Below are 18,655 nucleotides of genomic sequence, written 5' to 3'. Positions count from 1 at the left end.
ATCCTTGTTTCATCGAGCGAATAGCGTCAATAGAACTCAGAATATCCGAGACGATGAAGTAATGGTCTGCGAGTAATGTGTCAATGACTCCAAGGGTATATTGAATAGCAGCTAGTTCTGCGGCGTAAACTGAAGCGGGGTCACGGAGTTTGTAGGAGGCGGTAAACTTTTGATTGAAAGTACCGAACCCATCTTAAAACAGTTGAATTCTCGGAATTTATCACAAAATTTTTTTGGAACCATTTGTGGGCGTATGTGGTCCAGAATTCCACAAATCTCGTCTTTCATGGATGTGTCGAAGAAAACATGAAATGCACACGGTTGGCATTATAAGAAGAAGGATTAATATTCTGAATAAGAAGGTTTAATATTCTAGGGAAGGCTCATGTAACTAAATCGTGATGTCGCTAAGTCACCATGCGAAAAACGTATGTGATTTTCTGACAACAAGTTTAGTAAAAAGTTGTTTATAGTCGCTGAAAGAACATGATGGTGCAGCTTTTCGGAAAGAATGTTGAAAGAAACTGAATCAAGAGCCCCCTTAATATCTAGGAATATTGATGCCATCTGCTCTTTGCAAGCATAGGCCATTTGAATTTCGGTTGAGAGCAACGCAAGACAATCGTTCGTCCCTTTGCCTTTGCGGAAGCCAAATTGTGTATCTGACAATAAGCCATTTGCTTCGACCCAATTGTCAAGAGGGATAAGATAATTTTCTCGAACAACTTCCGGATACAGGACAGTATTGCAATCGGTCAATACGAATTGTGATGGGAGGCTGGTTTTACTGGTTTTTAGATGGCGATGACCTTCACTAGTCTCCAATCGTATGGAACAATGTTAGCCTCAAGAAACTTGTGAAATAAGTTCAACAAGCTTCTCTTGGCAGAGTCTGGCAGATTCTTCAACAAGTTGAATTTGATTTTGTCTGGCCTTGGAGCTTTATTGTTACATGATAAGAGACGAATTGAGAACTCAACTATCGAAAAAGGTGTTTCCTTCGCGTTATCGTGAGGGGACGCGACGTGGTAAATCTTTTGTGCCGGGACGGAATCCGGACAAACTTTCTTGGCAAAATCAAATATCCAACGGTTTGAATATTCCACGCTCTTGTTAGTACTGTTTCGGTTTCGAAGGCGCTGGGCTGTGCCTCAAAGAGTGCTCATCGATGTTTCTCTTGTTAGCCTGTCGACGAACCGGTGCCAGTAGCTACGTTTTTTTGGCTTTCATCAAACTCTTCTTGCGCGTTTCTGCCATCGCGTACTGTCGGTAGCTGGCTGGTAGCCCGTCGACCCGGAAGGTCTTATACGCAGTGGCGTTCTCCACGTACACGTCTGAGCACTCTTTGTTAGCACTATTCTTTGTCGCTATACACTGCACGGACTGGCAACAAAACACTTGTGTCTCGACCGAGTGCTCGAAAATGAATGAAAATTTTTGTATATAATTCGATCGTCAGCAGCAGCAGGATGGTCAGATAGAATTCCTTAATATCTGTAGACTTACTAAAAGTTTATAGGTAGTTAACCGTAGGCTTTGTTTTTGTCCCAAAAACGTAGTGTTGATATAGAATTGCAAAATTTTGAAAACAGATTTCAGACCAAATCCAATTCAAAAACGAAAGATGGTGTAGGAAAGCCGAATATCAGTAGGACTACGATGGAATCGGTAGGTCTGACCACCCTGAGCAGCAGTGATGCTATGAAAAGCGAAATTTGCAACAATCTTCAGAAAATCAATTGGTTTTTGCTTAAGGAGTTATATACAAAGTTGGAACTCAAAAAATCGAACAAAATTTTATTGGATATTCTAAAAGTACATACTTTTGAAAATATCTGTGCGAAATTTAATCCAGATCGGAGCACTATATTTCAAACTACAGCCGTTCGCAGTGCGCTGGTTCTTCCGCGTATGAAGTTAACACAAAACTTTAAACGCAATTATCTCGGAACTAAGTTGTTTGAAAAGTACCGTTGCGGTGAACGTGATATCGCAAAAACTATTTATCCGATTTTCATATTTTTTTTTAATTGTTTGTATTGACATTCTAGTGGACTTGAATTTTTTTATCAATTTTTTTTATTCTTTACCATGAGTTTTTGTTTAAAACTTTGATTACCACAAAACTCAATTTTTTGGTTAACACGTTTTTTTTGCAGTAAATTTTTTTTTGGGAACTGATCCGTTCAAGTACACCAAAATACATTTTTCTTCAATAATCTTTTTACTTTTTTTTATTTCAGTTGAGCAGTTCGGCTTGGAGAGCGTTCACCGCAAACCTCTGCCAAAAAAACTCGCTACGGGGGATGGGCTATAACTCCGCCAACCTTCAATATTTTTTTTAATTCTACTTGTTTTTTCGAATTACGATAGCACTACCAACGAGCTGTCTTTTGCTTTTTCAAAAACAATTTGCTTTTATGCTTTAAAATTCACGAACTTAGCTCACTTTTTAGCCACAACTTTGTATATAACCCCTTAATAACTTTTTCCACAAGCATCAGATCGTTTCGCGGTTTTCCAGACGTTGTTTCCTTTACAAATTTCCCATAAAAATCAGACATCAATTTATTTTTAGGAGGGAGGCAGGTGACTCTTGGAAGAATTATTTTGCAAAACACGATTTCCCCATACGAAATTCCATGTAAACTTTAAACCTTGGGCGCAATAATTTGGGTTCACCCATCGAGCTTAAAATTTGCATTTTTTTCATAAACCCGTGTCCCACTCTAATATTGGTAGGGATTCCTTGAAAGTAGTTTTCTGGCGGTGTCTCGGCACTCTGAATTTATACCACTTAGGTTTATGCATGAAAGTTTTATTTTGAAAAAAAAAGTATTTATTCTTTGAAATGTTCGTTTTTATAACAAAATTGACATCAATACAAATTTATGCGCTCACGAAAGTTAGTGCCTGAAACTTTAAAGAATAAACCGAAGTAACCAAGCAGCCCGTTTAACTATATAGATAAAAAGAGTAATGATCCTATATGTCACGATGTTAAGTCCGTTAGTTTGCGTATATACCTTATTAAAAACATATATCTGACGCAAATGTCCATTTAATGGCATTCTGATGTGAAAAAATACGCATCCTCCGCCATTGTGTGCAGCTACTCACCCGCAATTTTGATGCAGCATCTCTCCCAATTGTAGAGGAGAGATGCCGCACGATGGCATTTTACTCTGAAATTATAGATGACCATGCTCATGATCAGAATGCTTTCTAAAAGGTCTCAACTTTTCAACTAATACATGATTATGCTAATATAATATGCTATGCAATTCTGATGAGATGTAAAAAATGGCTATTGAGAAAGTCGAGATACACATATTTTCCAATAGTTTTTTGTGTTAAATATGTAACAGAACTGCATGTGCACTGAAAAATCGGTTTAATCTGTATAAAATGCAGCACAGAGAAAAAAAGTTAAATTAATACAACAATGTGAAATATGTGTTTTGGATGCAAATTTACGGAACAACTCTAGTGATTTGTTTACTGAAGCTTGTTGTTCTCGTGAACCGCGAATTTGAACCTAAAAGCTGTTTCCAATTTATACTGATTATTTCTTGTTTCTTATAAATTTATATTTATGTTTCGTCGCCGGCTGTCCAAACAGAGTGCTTATCACCGATACCAGATAGCCCACCCCACCAGCTGACCTCTACATATCGCTACATCAAAAAAGAGACTGGGACCAACGACTTTACTACTCGTTTTAAAGGAATAAGCGACTACGGAAAACTCTAAAGCGGACCCTACACGAGCAGAAATATTGGCAATAAATCATATATTGATCAATATATTGATGGTGTATGGTCATCTTGAAAATATTGATTTTGTAGAATTTAAAGGGGATTGATGGATTAAGCAGTCTTGTCAATATATTTATTGACAATATTTCTGTCTTGTATAAGGTCCGCTTAACGATCTTGCCTGGAATTGCTGCTATTTACAGTTTTATCTACCTTAATAAATGTAAGTTTCTAATAAACAATTTGGCCAAAACCAAGAATAGAATTCAAGCCTACAACGCTAAAGCATTGGTCGAGTTTGTGCGAAATCTTCAAATTTAAATCCCGCTTCGGATCGTAGTATCGGTTAGCTATTTGTATCAACCCATAATTGTGCGGTAATCGTGTACCAGCTAGCAAACGATCAATTTCCAGCACTTCGGGTCCATAACAGATGGAACTGTTAAGCTTGTCCTAATGGGGAATATCAATTCCAAGCTTAAACGGGACCCTGGACACTTACTGTGGAGATGCACAGCTAGTCTTCTGTCGACTATCGGATCGAAACCATCCCTCCACCCACGGTCGGACTGCTCTGGCTGTCGTATTGGCTTAACATTTCCGTTATTATTATCCACAGTTCCAGTTTGTCCCATTCTTATCCTTCCCATTCGCCTAACCGAATGCTGGCAACGAGTGTTATATTGGCTCAATAAAGCTATCGGTACTTATATCATAACACATTCGGATATAAATCTTCATGGCACACATTGAAGCTCACTTATGTGCTATAATCGCTTTCCCCGGTTACTGTCTCCTGGAATAGATTCGAAAGCTGTGTGAACATATTCTCGAAAGATACTTGGCATACTGTCACCCCCTAGTGGCAAAGCGAATACCGAAGGATATGGCGGTAACAAAAACAACAAGCGACTTAAATTTAGATAAATTACCTCCAACCACTCGGCAAGTGAGCAGTATATCATCTCCTTCCTCCTTTGGTCCTATTATTGTACTATTTATGACGCGTCCCCATCGATCTAGTATCACCGGTGGCTCGGGTGGAACTGCGGAACCGAATCGGGACGAGGGTTCACCAGGTGTCAAAACCAATGACGTTGGGTGTTTGTTATTCACGGTGATGGTGAGTAATGAATAGGCGCGATGCGATGATTTCAGCGTGCGACGACACCGTCACGCGTTGTTGTGTTCAGGTACAATGTGGAAGAGAAGATAAACGGTCCTGTTTAGGTTACTGTGAAACGATAAACAATTGATGATAAAGGGGACACAACGGGCTGTTTCCTAGCTACAGGCCGAGCGAATAAATTAGGCCTGGGAACATGATGAACCTAATAGGATTGATAATTAAAGGACGACAAACCATGATTGTTCAGTCTTGACAGCGGGAAAATACGCAGCTTCGGGATCGTTTCTGTCCTGTCTTGGCAGGAGTTTACCGCGTGTCAAGGCGCAGTTTAATTTATGGTTTTTTCACCCATCACGATAGACTCTATGGTAGTGCATTTGTTTCTGAATAGAGGTTTCGCCGTACCAGGACCAGGATAGGAACGTCACGATGGATGTAGGTTCGCTTGTTCACCGATGCGGGGTATAATTCTACGATTTCGAATATAAATCTCCGTTCCTCTCCGTTCGCTCGATTGTTATCGACAGTTCCTGTGCCTGCGTAGGGTAGGGAAAGATTTTTTCGGCAACATTCTATTTCAGACATTTTACACATTTCTTGAGAAACTTGTGATAACGAGAGTAATGAAACGAAACTATTCATTTTTGTCTATCTATGAATTTATATGCAAGCAACGGATCATCCGAATTTTCCTTCGTGACAGTTGGCTTTCCCGTTATAATCATAAATTAAAATAAATGTTATAACCAATACATAACAATACAAAAAGACAGGCCGAAATAACCCCTCGTTACCTTACAGAGATACGACGAGAGAACGATTGTTTATTTATTGTTTGCGCACGAAAAAAGGAATCGGTTCAATTCGTTCTCGCGACGTTTCATCCACCTCCATCCGAACGGCACAAATGGTTAAGATAGAGTAGACACTAAAGTAGAAACCAATATACTCACTAATGACGGTGAGATTGAAGCGAAAGCTCTGTGTTTGGCTGTTTTGGAAATCGACACGGCACCGATAAATGCCTTGATCATGACGTTTAATTTCCTGCGGAAAGTGATAGGGATGAAAGAGATGAAAGAAAAGAGAGTGAGGGGAAATCTTTGTAATTAGACTCATTACGGTTCCATTGGTTCCAGACATCGGGGCGGTGGCGGTGTCTGGAAGGCGAATGAAACCTCCAGATTTGCAACATTTCCAGTGGCTTACATTCAATTCCAAATACGCTGGGTCACTTTCGATAACGTAACGAGCCCTGGTTCCGAAGACCTGCGGTGCGGACCAGTGCTGGGCGTCGTCGAGCGATTTGCCCCGAACGTCGAGGCTGCGGAAGAGGAAAAAAGTTAAAATTAAAAAAGAATGCTATAACGACGATGTGATACTGATCGTTAGTGCCTTCATTTGCGATGAAAAAAAAAAAAAAAATAGAAGTGCAATTAATCTCGCTGATCGTGGCAGAAATTGTTTTATCATTTTTATTTATTATACATGATTTAAGCATGGTAATGATCTCTGCAATCATTTACTTGCGCGGTCCACAATTTATGGTGATGTCAAGGGTCCTGAAATATTCTTTATATTCTTAAAACATGTTCTTTTGACGAATTTCGCGCCAAATCGTATTCGGAGTGTGCAGCACCCTCTCAGATTTTAATGAAACTTTCTGTACATGAAGACTTAGTCACAAAAAGCCACTTTGCATACTTTGTTTTTCCATAAATGATCTAGACTGTCTTTTGAAAAGGGCCAAACTTTTTTTTACGATTTTTTTTTCAAATATCTATAGACTAAAGATGAGAAATCCTAAAAAAATGTTGTAGGAGTGATTTTCACAAAATTAGTCGAATTTTCAAATAAAAATATTGAAAAAATTCTTCATTGAATCCTGTACTGAAAAAAAATCGATTTCAATTTTTTTTTATTAATTTTTTATTAATAGCCCGCCTCTTACCCCCACACCAAAAAGCTCCCAAACGGAGCCCCCTGGTAGTGGACACATCAGTTCTCAGCGTACAAAAAAAAGGTCAGCACAACAAAACAAAGTTACGAATCGCGGAAACGCTGAGAACAAAAAAAAACAATACGAGACCGACAAAACACAAAATTTGACAAGAAGCTACGGCGAGTACCCAGCGGAAAAGAATCCTTTTGAGGGTCCCATCGTAGCTTTGCAGGAAGCTTATAATAATTTAAATTTATTTATTACTACATTTATCAATTGTTGTTATCAAAAAAAAAAAATGTTAACCAATTATAATTAAAGAATAAGCTCGATTGGTGGTGAACGAAGTTTATATTAAAAATTCTCCTATTTTATTTTTTAAAATTAGTTTCAATTTTGCTTGGAAACGAGTAACGAGTGCGACATGTTATTTGCTTTAAATCCGTAGGAAGCTGGTTGAATAATTTAGGTCCGATGAAAGAAATGCGTCTTTGACCAAGGTTCGTGGATACTCTGGAGTATAATAAATGATTGGCTTGTCTGGTGCTGTGAGCTCGAATTCCTGTCGTAAATTCTAGATTATTATGAGCAATAGTATTATGCAAAGCATTGTGGATGTATATTATTGTTTCGTAGTTAGTCAACCCAAGCAAAGGTAAAATGTTATGGGCATTATTATTGTATAACAAAATAGTAGGGTACATAATTGGTTTTTTATAAATAATTTTAAGACATCTGTTTTGAAGCGTTTGTAGCTTTTTCAGATTCGAAATACTGGCACGGCCCCACACAGATACAAGGTAGTTCAGCAATGAGTGGATGTGCGCATAATAAAATTTTAGAAGTACATGCTGGGGAACAAAAGAGCATAGCCCCACATAACGATGCAACTTTTCTCTCTATAGATGTTATATGCTCAATCCAGGAGAGTGTGGGGTCTAATTGAAGTCCTAGACATTTGAAGCAGTTAGTTTCCTGAATTACAGACTGTCCCATTCTTGGGTCTGGATGCACGCCTATAGCTCTTCTAGATGAACATAACAGCATATATTTAGTTTTTGATAGGTTCAAGGAAAGAAGGTTTTCGTTGAAATACGTCGTTAGTGTTTTTAAATCCGATTCAATGTCGCGTACAATATCCAGTCAGTTGTTGTTCGGGTAGAACAACGCTGTGTCATCCGCGAAAAGACGAGGAGTCCCTTTTAACCCGAGTCTACCTAGGTCATTGATATACAATAAAAATAACAGTGGCCCAATATTACTGCCTTGGGGTACTCCTATTTCTATTGGTCTATAAGAGCTACACGAGTCTCCAATAGATATGAATTGGTTCCTATACGACAGATAGCTACGAATAATATGATTTGCTAATCCCCTGATACCATAGCATTCTAACTTCTTAAGCAGGATTGAGCGATCCAGAGTATCGAATGCTTTTTTTAGGTCCAGAAAAAGGGCACCAACAATTCTTTTGCTATCAATTTGACTAATGATGGAGTCAATTAATTCGGTCATTGCAATTAAAGTGCTGCAGCCCTGTCAGAACCCATACTGGTAGTTGTAAATTATGTTGTGTTTGTTCAAAAACTCGAGTAGTCGAGTGATGAGCAATTTCTCAAGAATTTTATTGAAAACGCACAATGTTGAAATTGGTCTATAGTTGCAAGGTTGGTTTGGATCACCAGCTTTGAAAATTGGAATTACTCGGGCTATTTTTAAACAGTCTGGGTACCTGCCGGTTTGAATTATTAAAGTCGATTTACAAAAAAACCCATTTTTGATTTGGATGAAATTTTGTTCCAAGATAGATAATCATGTTCTCTACCTACCGTCAAAAATTCAAGTTGGGCACTTTCAAGGAAAAAAGTTATTTGAAAAAAACTTTTCCTTGTCCAAACTGTTTTTTTTTCTTCAGTGTATTTTCATCGAAAACTAATCCAATGAAAGTCATAATCATCTCAGAATCCAAAAAAACTCAGCTTGTGAGAATATATTAACTAATTTAGCAACCAAGCATATTTTTATTAAGGGGTTAATACTTTTTTCATTTTTCATAAAATCGAATTATTTTTTATTACTTTATCTGAAAGTACAACTCCTTGAGAATGTTTTCCCAAATTTTTATAGAGATCCGAGAAATAGATAGTTAAAGCGCTTCCAAGCGCACTTCGTCTACCAAGAGCAATAGTAATTTGAAATTTCAAACTCGATTATCTCGAAATGTCGTCTTACTAAAAATGGTTTTTCCGTGATCACGATTGCCGAAAAACTACTCAATCAATTTTCTTAATTTTTTTTCAATTGATCGTAATTAATTTTTCTCGTACTTTAACGATTCCTTTTTTATTCATAATTTTTTGCTTCATGGATAAGACATTTTTTAATACAATTTGTTAGAGCTTAAAACAGCGATTATTTACGGCAAACGTTCTCGAATGCAGGAAAAAATTATTATTTATTCAACTGATCGTTAAGGTACGAGGAATACTCATATACTAATTTTTTGAATTTTGGGATTTTAGATGATCTATTGATCTTCAATCGTGATCACCGCAAACCTCTTAAATAAAAAGGGTTTCGGGGAAAAAGCCATAACTCCGTCAATTATCAATTTATTTTTATAAACTTATGCTTGTTTATTTCACTGAAAAATGTACTACAAAAATATTATAATTTTGATGTAATGAAATCATTGCTTTATTCCTTTACTTAAATTCAAACTTTTTTGATATTTCTTTCATTTGAATTTTACATAATTAATTTATTTATTTTTATATACAACATTTGTCTTAAAACTATCTTTATGCATGCTATTTTGTATTATTTCTATACAAGGAAAATATTTTTGGTTCATCTTCTGAATTAGAATACCTTTTCGTCTCTACTGTGGAATTTTTGTGTTTCAAATATTGTTTTGGCAGTATTATACAGCTCTTCGAGTTCTTCTGACATTTTGTTGTACTGTTCAGTGAATATGTAGCAGAAAATAAATTTTGGGATGTTTTTATCAGTTTGTTCAACTGCCCAGTTATATAACTCTCGGGGAGTTGTTATGGTATTTCCATATTCGCGAGCAGGACTGGCTGTTTTTGCCATTCGCTTGAGAGTGCTACTAATAGCATCACAGGGTCCTTTTCCATGGGATGCTGCAACAAAATGTCATCCTGCGCTTAACTCATTCTTTGACTGGAATCTACACAAGATTGCGAAGTTTTGCTTATTTTTGTATTGTGCTGCTGCTCCATCAGGCATAAAATAAATTTTAGAAACGTTTGTCAATTATTTCATAAAATTTATCAGTTTTGAGAGGAACAAATGAACTGCAGTTTTCAAGTCTTCCAGTCTTCCGCTCTTCCAATCTTCCAGTCTTTATTCAGGTTTGTTATGAATATATACCAAATTCGTTACTGATACTTTTTGCATGTATCAGACAACTAGCAGCTGGGAAAATGGATCCTGACATGATTATGACTTTCATTGTTTTAGTTTTCGATAAAAATACACTGAAAAAAAAATTCAGTTTGGACAATGAAAAGTTTTTTTCAAATAGTGAAAGTGCCCAACTTGAATTTTTGGCGGTAGCTAGGGAACATAATTACCTATCTTGGAACAAAATTTTATCCAAATCAATTTTTTTTTGACGTAGGACTACGTCTTTGTTTTCGATATAGGGGTGCACGTTGCAAATTCTACAAAAATGGTATGTAACGAAAAGTGGTCCAATTTTAAACGCATATAATTCAGCCATCTCACGATAAATTTTCAATTTTTTGCACATATCGCCCCGAAATACATCTAAGAATAGATTCCAATAGATAAACCTAAAGATTTTTGATATCATGGCATTAAAAATTTAAATAATGAACAACCTAGTCAAAATATCGCGCATTTACACACAGAAGATAGCGCTTCCCTAGTCCAGCACGACAGATTTGTGTACCTAGCGCGCTATGCTTCTATGAATGACGTCATCATCGACTATTTAAACGGACGGATTTCGCCGAAAACGCTCAGTTGCCTGTTGAGCGGCTGGCGAAGCAGATCACTGCGCTGTGTGTTTTCACAGCCAGTGTAGCTGAGTTAGAAGTCTGTTACACTGCTTGTGGAGGTACGCTACACTATGCTATATTTTGTGTTGTGCTCGTTTCCAGCACACTTTTATTATTCGTACACAAAATAGTTTGTACATGCGAGCTCCATTTGCAAACACGGTTAACATAGTGTCGTGGTATTAGTTGTCTCTTTCGCTGTACCCATCATCATCAGTGTTGATTCATTTTGCTTTGTGCGCTTGGGTTTAACGTTTGAGTCAAATGTGTAGGTAGTTAGATCTAATTTGTAACTAAATTGCACAACAAAAGTTTATTATTTACATTCGATCAATTCATTGATTCATTTCCCCTTCACGTGATTCATTTCCACTCAGCCTATAGTATTTTGATTCTACTAATAGGTACATACTACAAAGCCTGTTTATGAATGAATGCACTGCCATTTGAAAAACCGTTGCAAAAACGCATCTTGTCCATATATAAAATTGTTTTCGATTATTGTATATTTATAGTTTCGATATATGATTAAGACCACTGCATTCGCTATATTTGTATGCGTACTTTAGGAAAGTTACAATAATGGCAAAATATAACTAGAATGCTTGGTCTATACATGAAATGTGATTGTATTATCTAAAATTTGATTTTTATTCACTGGTCCGGGTTTTTTACCACACATAATCGAAAAGTTTTTACAAGCTAAAAAAGTTTTAGCTCCAGATATTAGTTCGGTCACAGATTTCTGTCTTCTTTCTTCAGATCTTCTTAAATAAATTTAATCGGATTCGATCACCAACTACAAATGAATGACCTGATAACCAAGAAGGTTTGGTTCAATATGTAATATTCGATGTTGATTGGTTGTGGTTAAACCATACTTAAGAAATATGTTTGATTTATTATTACTATAAATGTACTAAGAAAATAAATATTTTACATTAAGTAGTATAGTCCTACGTCTACAGCTCGTGCAACCCCATAGGGCTGCCCCTTGTAGTTTTGTAACTCGGCTTTAAATTTTTAAAATTGATCTTTTTCAGTGTAGGAGTGAATGAAGAATTTTTTCAATATTTTTATTCCAAAATTTGACTAATTTTGTGAAAATCACTCCTATAACATTTTTTTTTGTAGAATTTGTCATTTTTAGACTAGAGCCATTTGAAAAAAAAATGGTAAAATTTTTTTGGCCCTTTTCAAAAGACAGGCTAGATCATTTTTGGAAAAACAAAGTGTGCATAGTGGCTTTTTGTGACAATGTCTTCATGTACAGAAAGTTTCATTAAAATCTGAGAGGGTGCTGCCAACATTTGTTCGAGTTGGCGCGAAATTCGTCTTTTGAAACTTTTGTCATGCTTCATCCTCAGGCCGTCGAGAGCCGCGTCGGGCCACAAGGCTTGTATTGCTCACGGGCCCTTCTAAATCTACCTATTGGAATATTGATTATAAGAATTGTATTAATCTGACTGTTCAAATCGAACTGTGTTGGATCTGTTACTGTTTCTGTTGGTTATATACACACACCAAAAAAATCTGAATTTTCTCGTTGACGTAATTTCAAAAATTACACAATTTAGCAAACCGTAATTAACGAAATGACCAAATATAACCGTGTTCCGTTTAATTTTACATGAAAGATATACTTTACATGTACAGTTCTATAAAATTACACGTATCCAAAATTCAAGACACGCGTCATATCTGGAGTGAAATTACGTGATTTATGAAATTCAGTGTAGTGTAAAATTAAAATTGAACATAAACTGTGTCATTTTGACGCTCGTTTATATCAGGGTCAGGAGACGTAATTTTACACGATTTTTTTCTAGGTGTTGTACATTAGAGTGACAAGAAAAAAATGACCCCTATCGGCCCACCCCTGAGTCGATTCCTAGTCCCACCAGAAGTACTTGCTCCAAACTTGAAGCAAATCGGACAAGTCTAGCTACCGGACCAACGCGCCTGAAATTTGTATGGGGTTTTTCGATAATTTACATGGAGAAAACACACTAGCTCGCATTTGTGCCGGTAGGTGGCACTGTATGCATCATATTATCACTGTAAGTGAAAAAAAGGAAGCTGATTTGTTTGTCTACAACTTGTCGAAGACGGCTAGTCAATCCGGTTTTGTTGAAAAGAAGTTAATAAACTTTTAACAAAGTGATGTCTTGCATGGGGCCTAGCAGTGCATGGTTGTGTATTTAGGGTGTCCCAAAATGACATCATGTTAAAAAAGTCATCGGACTCACTTCTTAAATGAAAGGTTAGGGTATTGGGACCACTTTCTTCTTCGGAGTGAGTTTACTAAAACGCTTCCTACTAGTGGCGACTTTTGATTTTTTGAAAAATGGGCCTATTTTGGATAAAATTTCAAATTTATGCCTCAAATTTATAACTTATACCCCATTGGCCGTAGCTATACACTTTCTTCAGCAAAATTACGCCCCTAAATTCGGCTCAACTATATAAAGTGTTTTCTGTACTTTTGAAATTTTGTAGATACTCAGTTTTGAAGAAAAAATACTGAAAAACACCAAAAATTTCACTTTTTACTAAGTTTTAATGGCCCTGCCGCTCTTATAATTCAAAATTTGTACAAACTAACTAACCAAACTTCTCCGTTTGGATCTCCAGAAAAATAAAAAAATGCTGAAAAAATATCTAAGACAGTGTAGGACCACTTCAACAGGCATAAATTTGAAATTTTATCCAAAATCGGCCCATTTTTCAAAAAATCAAAAGTCACCATCAGTAGGAAGCGTTTTAGCAAACTCACTCCGAAGAAGATACCCTAACCTTTCATTTAAGAAGTGAGCCCGAAGACTTTTTTAACATGATGTCATTTTGGGACACCCTATTGTGTATCAGTACTTGATTCCAACGAACTAACCATTTTGCTTTAGCTCAAGATTATGTTCAGAAGAATTATAGTAGATAATACGAGTCAAGTTTTGGTGACAAAATTTTAGTTCCACCTACGATCGCATAGAGGGCGCCAACGCTAACTTTTCAAAGGAGTGAGATAGAAATTCAGTGTCTAGGCCCCATGCAAAACTGACTCACATCGTCAAAAGTTCAATAACTTCTTTTTTCGCAGCCGGATTGACAATTGTAGACAATTAAATTATCTCTCTTATTTTCACTTATAGTGATATTAAAATGCATACACTGCCACCTGGCGGTCAAAATGCGAGATAGTAGGTTTGCTCCAAGTAAATTGTCGAAAAATCCCATACAAACTTCAGGAACGTTGGTCCGGTAGCTAGACTTGTCCGATTTGCTTCAAATTTGGAGCAAGTGCCCCTGGTGGGACTAGGAATCGAGCCAGGGGTGGGCCGATGGAGTTTTCAAAAATTCATTATTTTTCTGGGCAGTCTAGTGTACATCTCCGTCACTCTCAAGCCACCCCGATCAAACCATTTCGTTTCGACGAGCATCTGTGTATAATTATAGTTACTATGATCGGCAAAATAAACAATATATGTATAATTTTCTACACATTTAGCACAATTGGTTTTGAATAGAATTTGTTTGTTTTTATCAGAATTCTGGCAGCAAACCGGTAGTGCTCAGTTTCAGCAAGAATGCTGCCAGGAATGTACAATTTTGTTCGAGACCTGCCAGAGTTTTGTTCGACTTTTGCAATAATTCTGTCCGGAAGATATTACGATGGTTTTGGTACGGATCCCTTCAGATTTATTCTTGTACTTTACTTGGCACCGATCTGATAGAAACCTAACGGAACGGCATCTACCGGAGGATTTCATGTCTGGGGAGATGTTGATTCGATCCGGAAGATTTTCGGAAATTCCAATATAGGTGGAAGTGGCTTGATTTTGAAAATCATCTTCTTGTATTTCCGAAAATCAATTTATTTTTTTTTTGATTATTCAAATTCAAAACGGAATTTATATTTAGGTATGGTAGTATGTGGAATGAATATTTTTCACAGATATGGAAAATAATAAATGGGATGCGCCTTTTTCAAATTTTGCTTCATTCGAGCCGCCATGACACACAGTGGCACGACGAGTGACAAAACCCCAAAAATCAATGTCTTGTAATTCTTTTGTAAATATTTATTTTATTTTTCTCTTAGTTTGAATAAAGATATTTCAAAATTTTACTATAATCGGATGAAAAATGAATTTTTAACATGTCGTTGAAGCAAGTGATGTCGAGGATTTCTGTTCAATTCAATTCATTAGAATTTTTAGTACCGTAGAGTTTCAAATGGCGATATCTCAAGAAGTACACACCCGATTGGAGCAATTTTAAGTTCATTGAAAAGAAGAATGAATATGCTAAACTATAGATGGGAGATTTTTGTGCAAAACTAATTTACGTTTGTTCTTTGGAATATCGTTGATTTTTCGAAAATGCTTCAATATAATGTAAATTTGATAAAATATTGAAAGTTCACAAACAAAAAGAGTTCAGCGGTTACCATTTATTCTAAAAATAAGAAATAAATAAAGAATACCTTCAATATCATAGAGTTTTAAAATGGAATATATCTTACGGTCAACATCACAAAACTTCGAAGGTTGGTCATCAAATGGTGGATACTTCCCAGTGTTCACAAGCTCCTATCTCATGCTTTCCTGTGCGTCTATTGATGACATTTAATCTGTATCCCGGCATCGACTGTGTACTACCGTCTTCTGCAGTAGAAGCGAAATGAGAAGGTGCGAGTGGGCATGTGCGCTATAACCCTACCGTAGACAGAACTGAATACGTGAGGTGGCAAAGAAACCCCGCGCGGCTGTCCGAGGAGACAGGAGGTTGTGTTAAACCCAAAAAGCCGCCCGGAAAACACCACGTTACGAAGAATCAGGAGGACAAGGTGGGTCGAAGTAATCGATAAAAGCCCACGTAACGAAAAAAGGACTACGATTGGAAACTTGGCACATCGAACTGTAAGTCTTTTTGCTTCCCTGGATTTGAACGAATCCCACACAATGAGCTGAAAACTCGCAACTTCAAAGACGTAGCATTGTAGGAACTTTGCTTGACAGGACAGAATGTTTGGAAAAGCGGGCATCGCGTGGTTACATTCTACGAGAGCGACGGCACAACAAACAAGTTGGGAATCAGCTTTGTACTGCTGGGCAAGATACACCAACACGTAATCAAGTACCAGACGATCAGAGAAAGAAGGTGTGTGGATCAAAGGCATTTTATACAACTACAGCATCGTTAACGCGCACTGCCCTCACGAAGCGTTACCCGAGAACGAGAAATACCTTTTACGCGCATTTGGAGCCTGCAGCAGAAAGTGAAGCTCCTCATCAGTGACATGAACCTCACCCCTGAGATCACCTGATTAACAAATTGAGAACCAAATCGACCACGTTCTAATGAACGGAAAAATTTTCTCCAACATCACAATTGTGCGGACCGTCCACAGCGCGAATATAGATTCGAAATCTCCTACAGGAAGATAGGCGATGGAGCATCTGTATAGAGTTATGAAAATTCTACGAGTAGGTAAATCGCTCAAGCAAAGGCTATGTGCCACAGCCTGATATATGAAGAGATACTAATGGAGACCTTCTCACGACCGAGTGTGAACTGATCGATAAGTGTATTATGACGAGCATCGAAATATCAGTAGACGACGAGAGTATCGCAAGAATCAGTCTGGGGACATGCGCAGCCGACAACAGATTCCCAGCGTAAGATCTACCGAAGATTCATGAAGTAATCGGCGGGTTGAGGACTGATAAAGTCGCTGGCAATGATCAACTGCCATGTGAGCTGCTAAAACACGGAAGAGAGGCGTTGTGTAAAATACTCCACTAGGTGGTTTTAAAGATCTGGGAGAAACAGATTTTACTGGAAGATTGGATGGACGAAGTAGTATGTCCCATCTTTAAAAAGAGTGTTAAGCGGGATTGCTGCAAATAGTTATCGAGCAATCATATTGCTGAATAACCGTTAGCAAGCGAGATCGTTGAGAAAACTAGCATATAACGCCAAAATACGGATTTCCGGAGCAGCGAAAATAGATCGAGTGATATGTGATGAGTATTAGTAATACTTTTGAGTCCTTTGAAACTCGGAAAGGACTACGGTAAGGTGTGATAATAAGAGCTAAGATTGACACGGTTTTCCGGAAGTCTGCTCAGCTTTTTAGCTTAGCCGGTAACGTCAATATTGTGCCACACAATCTTGAGACGATGGTGGGAACGTACATCCGACTGACGGTTGAAGCGATGACTATGATATCTAGTTGGTTGATATCCACACAATTAGGGCAGATTGTTGGCGAGTTACAGCGGGTAGCCTAGAACAATGTTTCCAGAGCCTACCAATCGTCGGCATGTTTTAACTCGCCTAGTTGCCTTTTCGTTCACTGGGTGAGCTCGTGTATTTGGGCTCACTAATGACTGCCAATAATGACACCAACAGAGAAATTTAGAAAAGTATTCTAGCAGGTGAACGTTATTACTTTGGGCTTCGAAAAACCCTTCGATCGACGAAGTTATGAAGTTAATCTTCTACAAATCGCTTATTGGACCGGTTGTCTTCTACAGTCAAGAAACCTGGAGCATGCTGGGGGGAGATCAATGCGTTCTTAGTGATTTTGAATGCAACGTGTTGAGAACGATGATTTGCTAGAGCCATTTTACCGAGTTGTTCACCATTCTGAAAACATGCAGCCAGGGATGGGAATTATCCTTCATTCGCATGATTCTTGGCGAATCCGCTCATTGCTTTGACAGCAGCCAGTCGTTCATTCACGATCCGACTAAAACTCTCCAAAAGAACACAACTGAACCTAGGTAGAGATGAACTTCCGAAGATGTGAGCCAAGTAAAAGAATGACACGTACTATGTTGAATGAAGAAGATCGTGTTCTTCATTCGCGGATTGATTCGGAAGATTGTACTGTAAACATTCACAAGTGAATCAACTTTTAGTTCACAAATGAATGTGACATTGTATTCTCTGGTTGAATTAGGTCAACTTTATAGTGCAAATGTACACTATAATCAATGTTGAGAAGTAAATTGCACTACAATCCACTTGAAATTGATATTGTTATATGCACGGAATCGTTTTAAGTTATTTTTTTCCACCAGCACATTGCAAACTACTTACTCAACAATAAGATATCACCAAGTGAAAATTTCATAGGTCTATAAACAAGAACGACAAGTTTTTTTTTATTAGAACGATCCGGTGAATGTTTTGAAATGAATCTTTGTGAATGAAAGAATGCATTCAATTGCGATCCGTTCTGCTTTCATTCAAAACACTACGTATGCGATGGAGAATGAATCATAGCCGGGCGCTGTCACTTTTTTTCAGTTCTGTGTTTTGCTTCTCGCTTTCGCACGAACGCGTAACTCTGCACAAGAAGGGTTGCCGAGATCGGGTTTCACAGTAAGAGCATGTTGGTGAATGATTTCAAATTGATCGTTTCGTGAAATGATTTTTCCCATGCCTGCATGCAGCCACCCAAATTTCGCTGAGCGAACAATGGGTGGTTCTCCAAGCTACTGTTGCAATTCGTTGTTCATACGCCGTCTCCGCATTCCGTCTTTCATATGCATCCCATCGTAGTACTTCTAAAATTATTATTTAAATATTAAAAATTAAATATTTTTTTATTTTAAATTTTAAATTTAAATTCTATTCAATTAATTTTGGTTGGGGGGAGGGGGTTGACATCCAACCCCCCCCCCCTCCCCCAGGCTACGCCACTGTTTATATGATATAAAAATGTTCATTTTTATGCGAAGAATTTGATTCTAAAGCAATTTTAAAC

At 37.5% G+C, this 18,655-nt stretch overlaps 1 protein-coding gene across 1 annotated transcript in view; it reads right to left on the bottom strand.

Annotated features, from left to right (window-relative positions):
• LOC131681451 (uncharacterized) overlaps positions 1–18,655 on the bottom strand; it is a 248,419-nt gene that overhangs the window by 32,152 nt on the left and 197,612 nt on the right. Inside the window, exons 4-6 of the mRNA XM_058962244.1 lie at positions 6,097–6,211; positions 5,841–5,934; positions 4,691–4,804 (exon numbers count right to left, since the gene is read on the bottom strand). Coding sequence (XP_058818227.1) covers positions 4,691–4,804; positions 5,841–5,934; positions 6,097–6,211 — 323 coding nt within the window. The remainder of the gene's footprint in view (positions 1–4,690; positions 4,805–5,840; positions 5,935–6,096; positions 6,212–18,655) is intronic.

The sequence above is a fragment of the Topomyia yanbarensis genome, chromosome 2 (genome assembly GCF_030247195.1).
Source record: "Topomyia yanbarensis strain Yona2022 chromosome 2, ASM3024719v1, whole genome shotgun sequence".
Classification (NCBI taxonomy): domain Eukaryota; kingdom Metazoa; phylum Arthropoda; class Insecta; order Diptera; family Culicidae; genus Topomyia; species Topomyia yanbarensis.
Note: the sequence above shows the minus strand (reverse complement) of the source record. Positions and strands in the feature narration are given on the sequence as shown.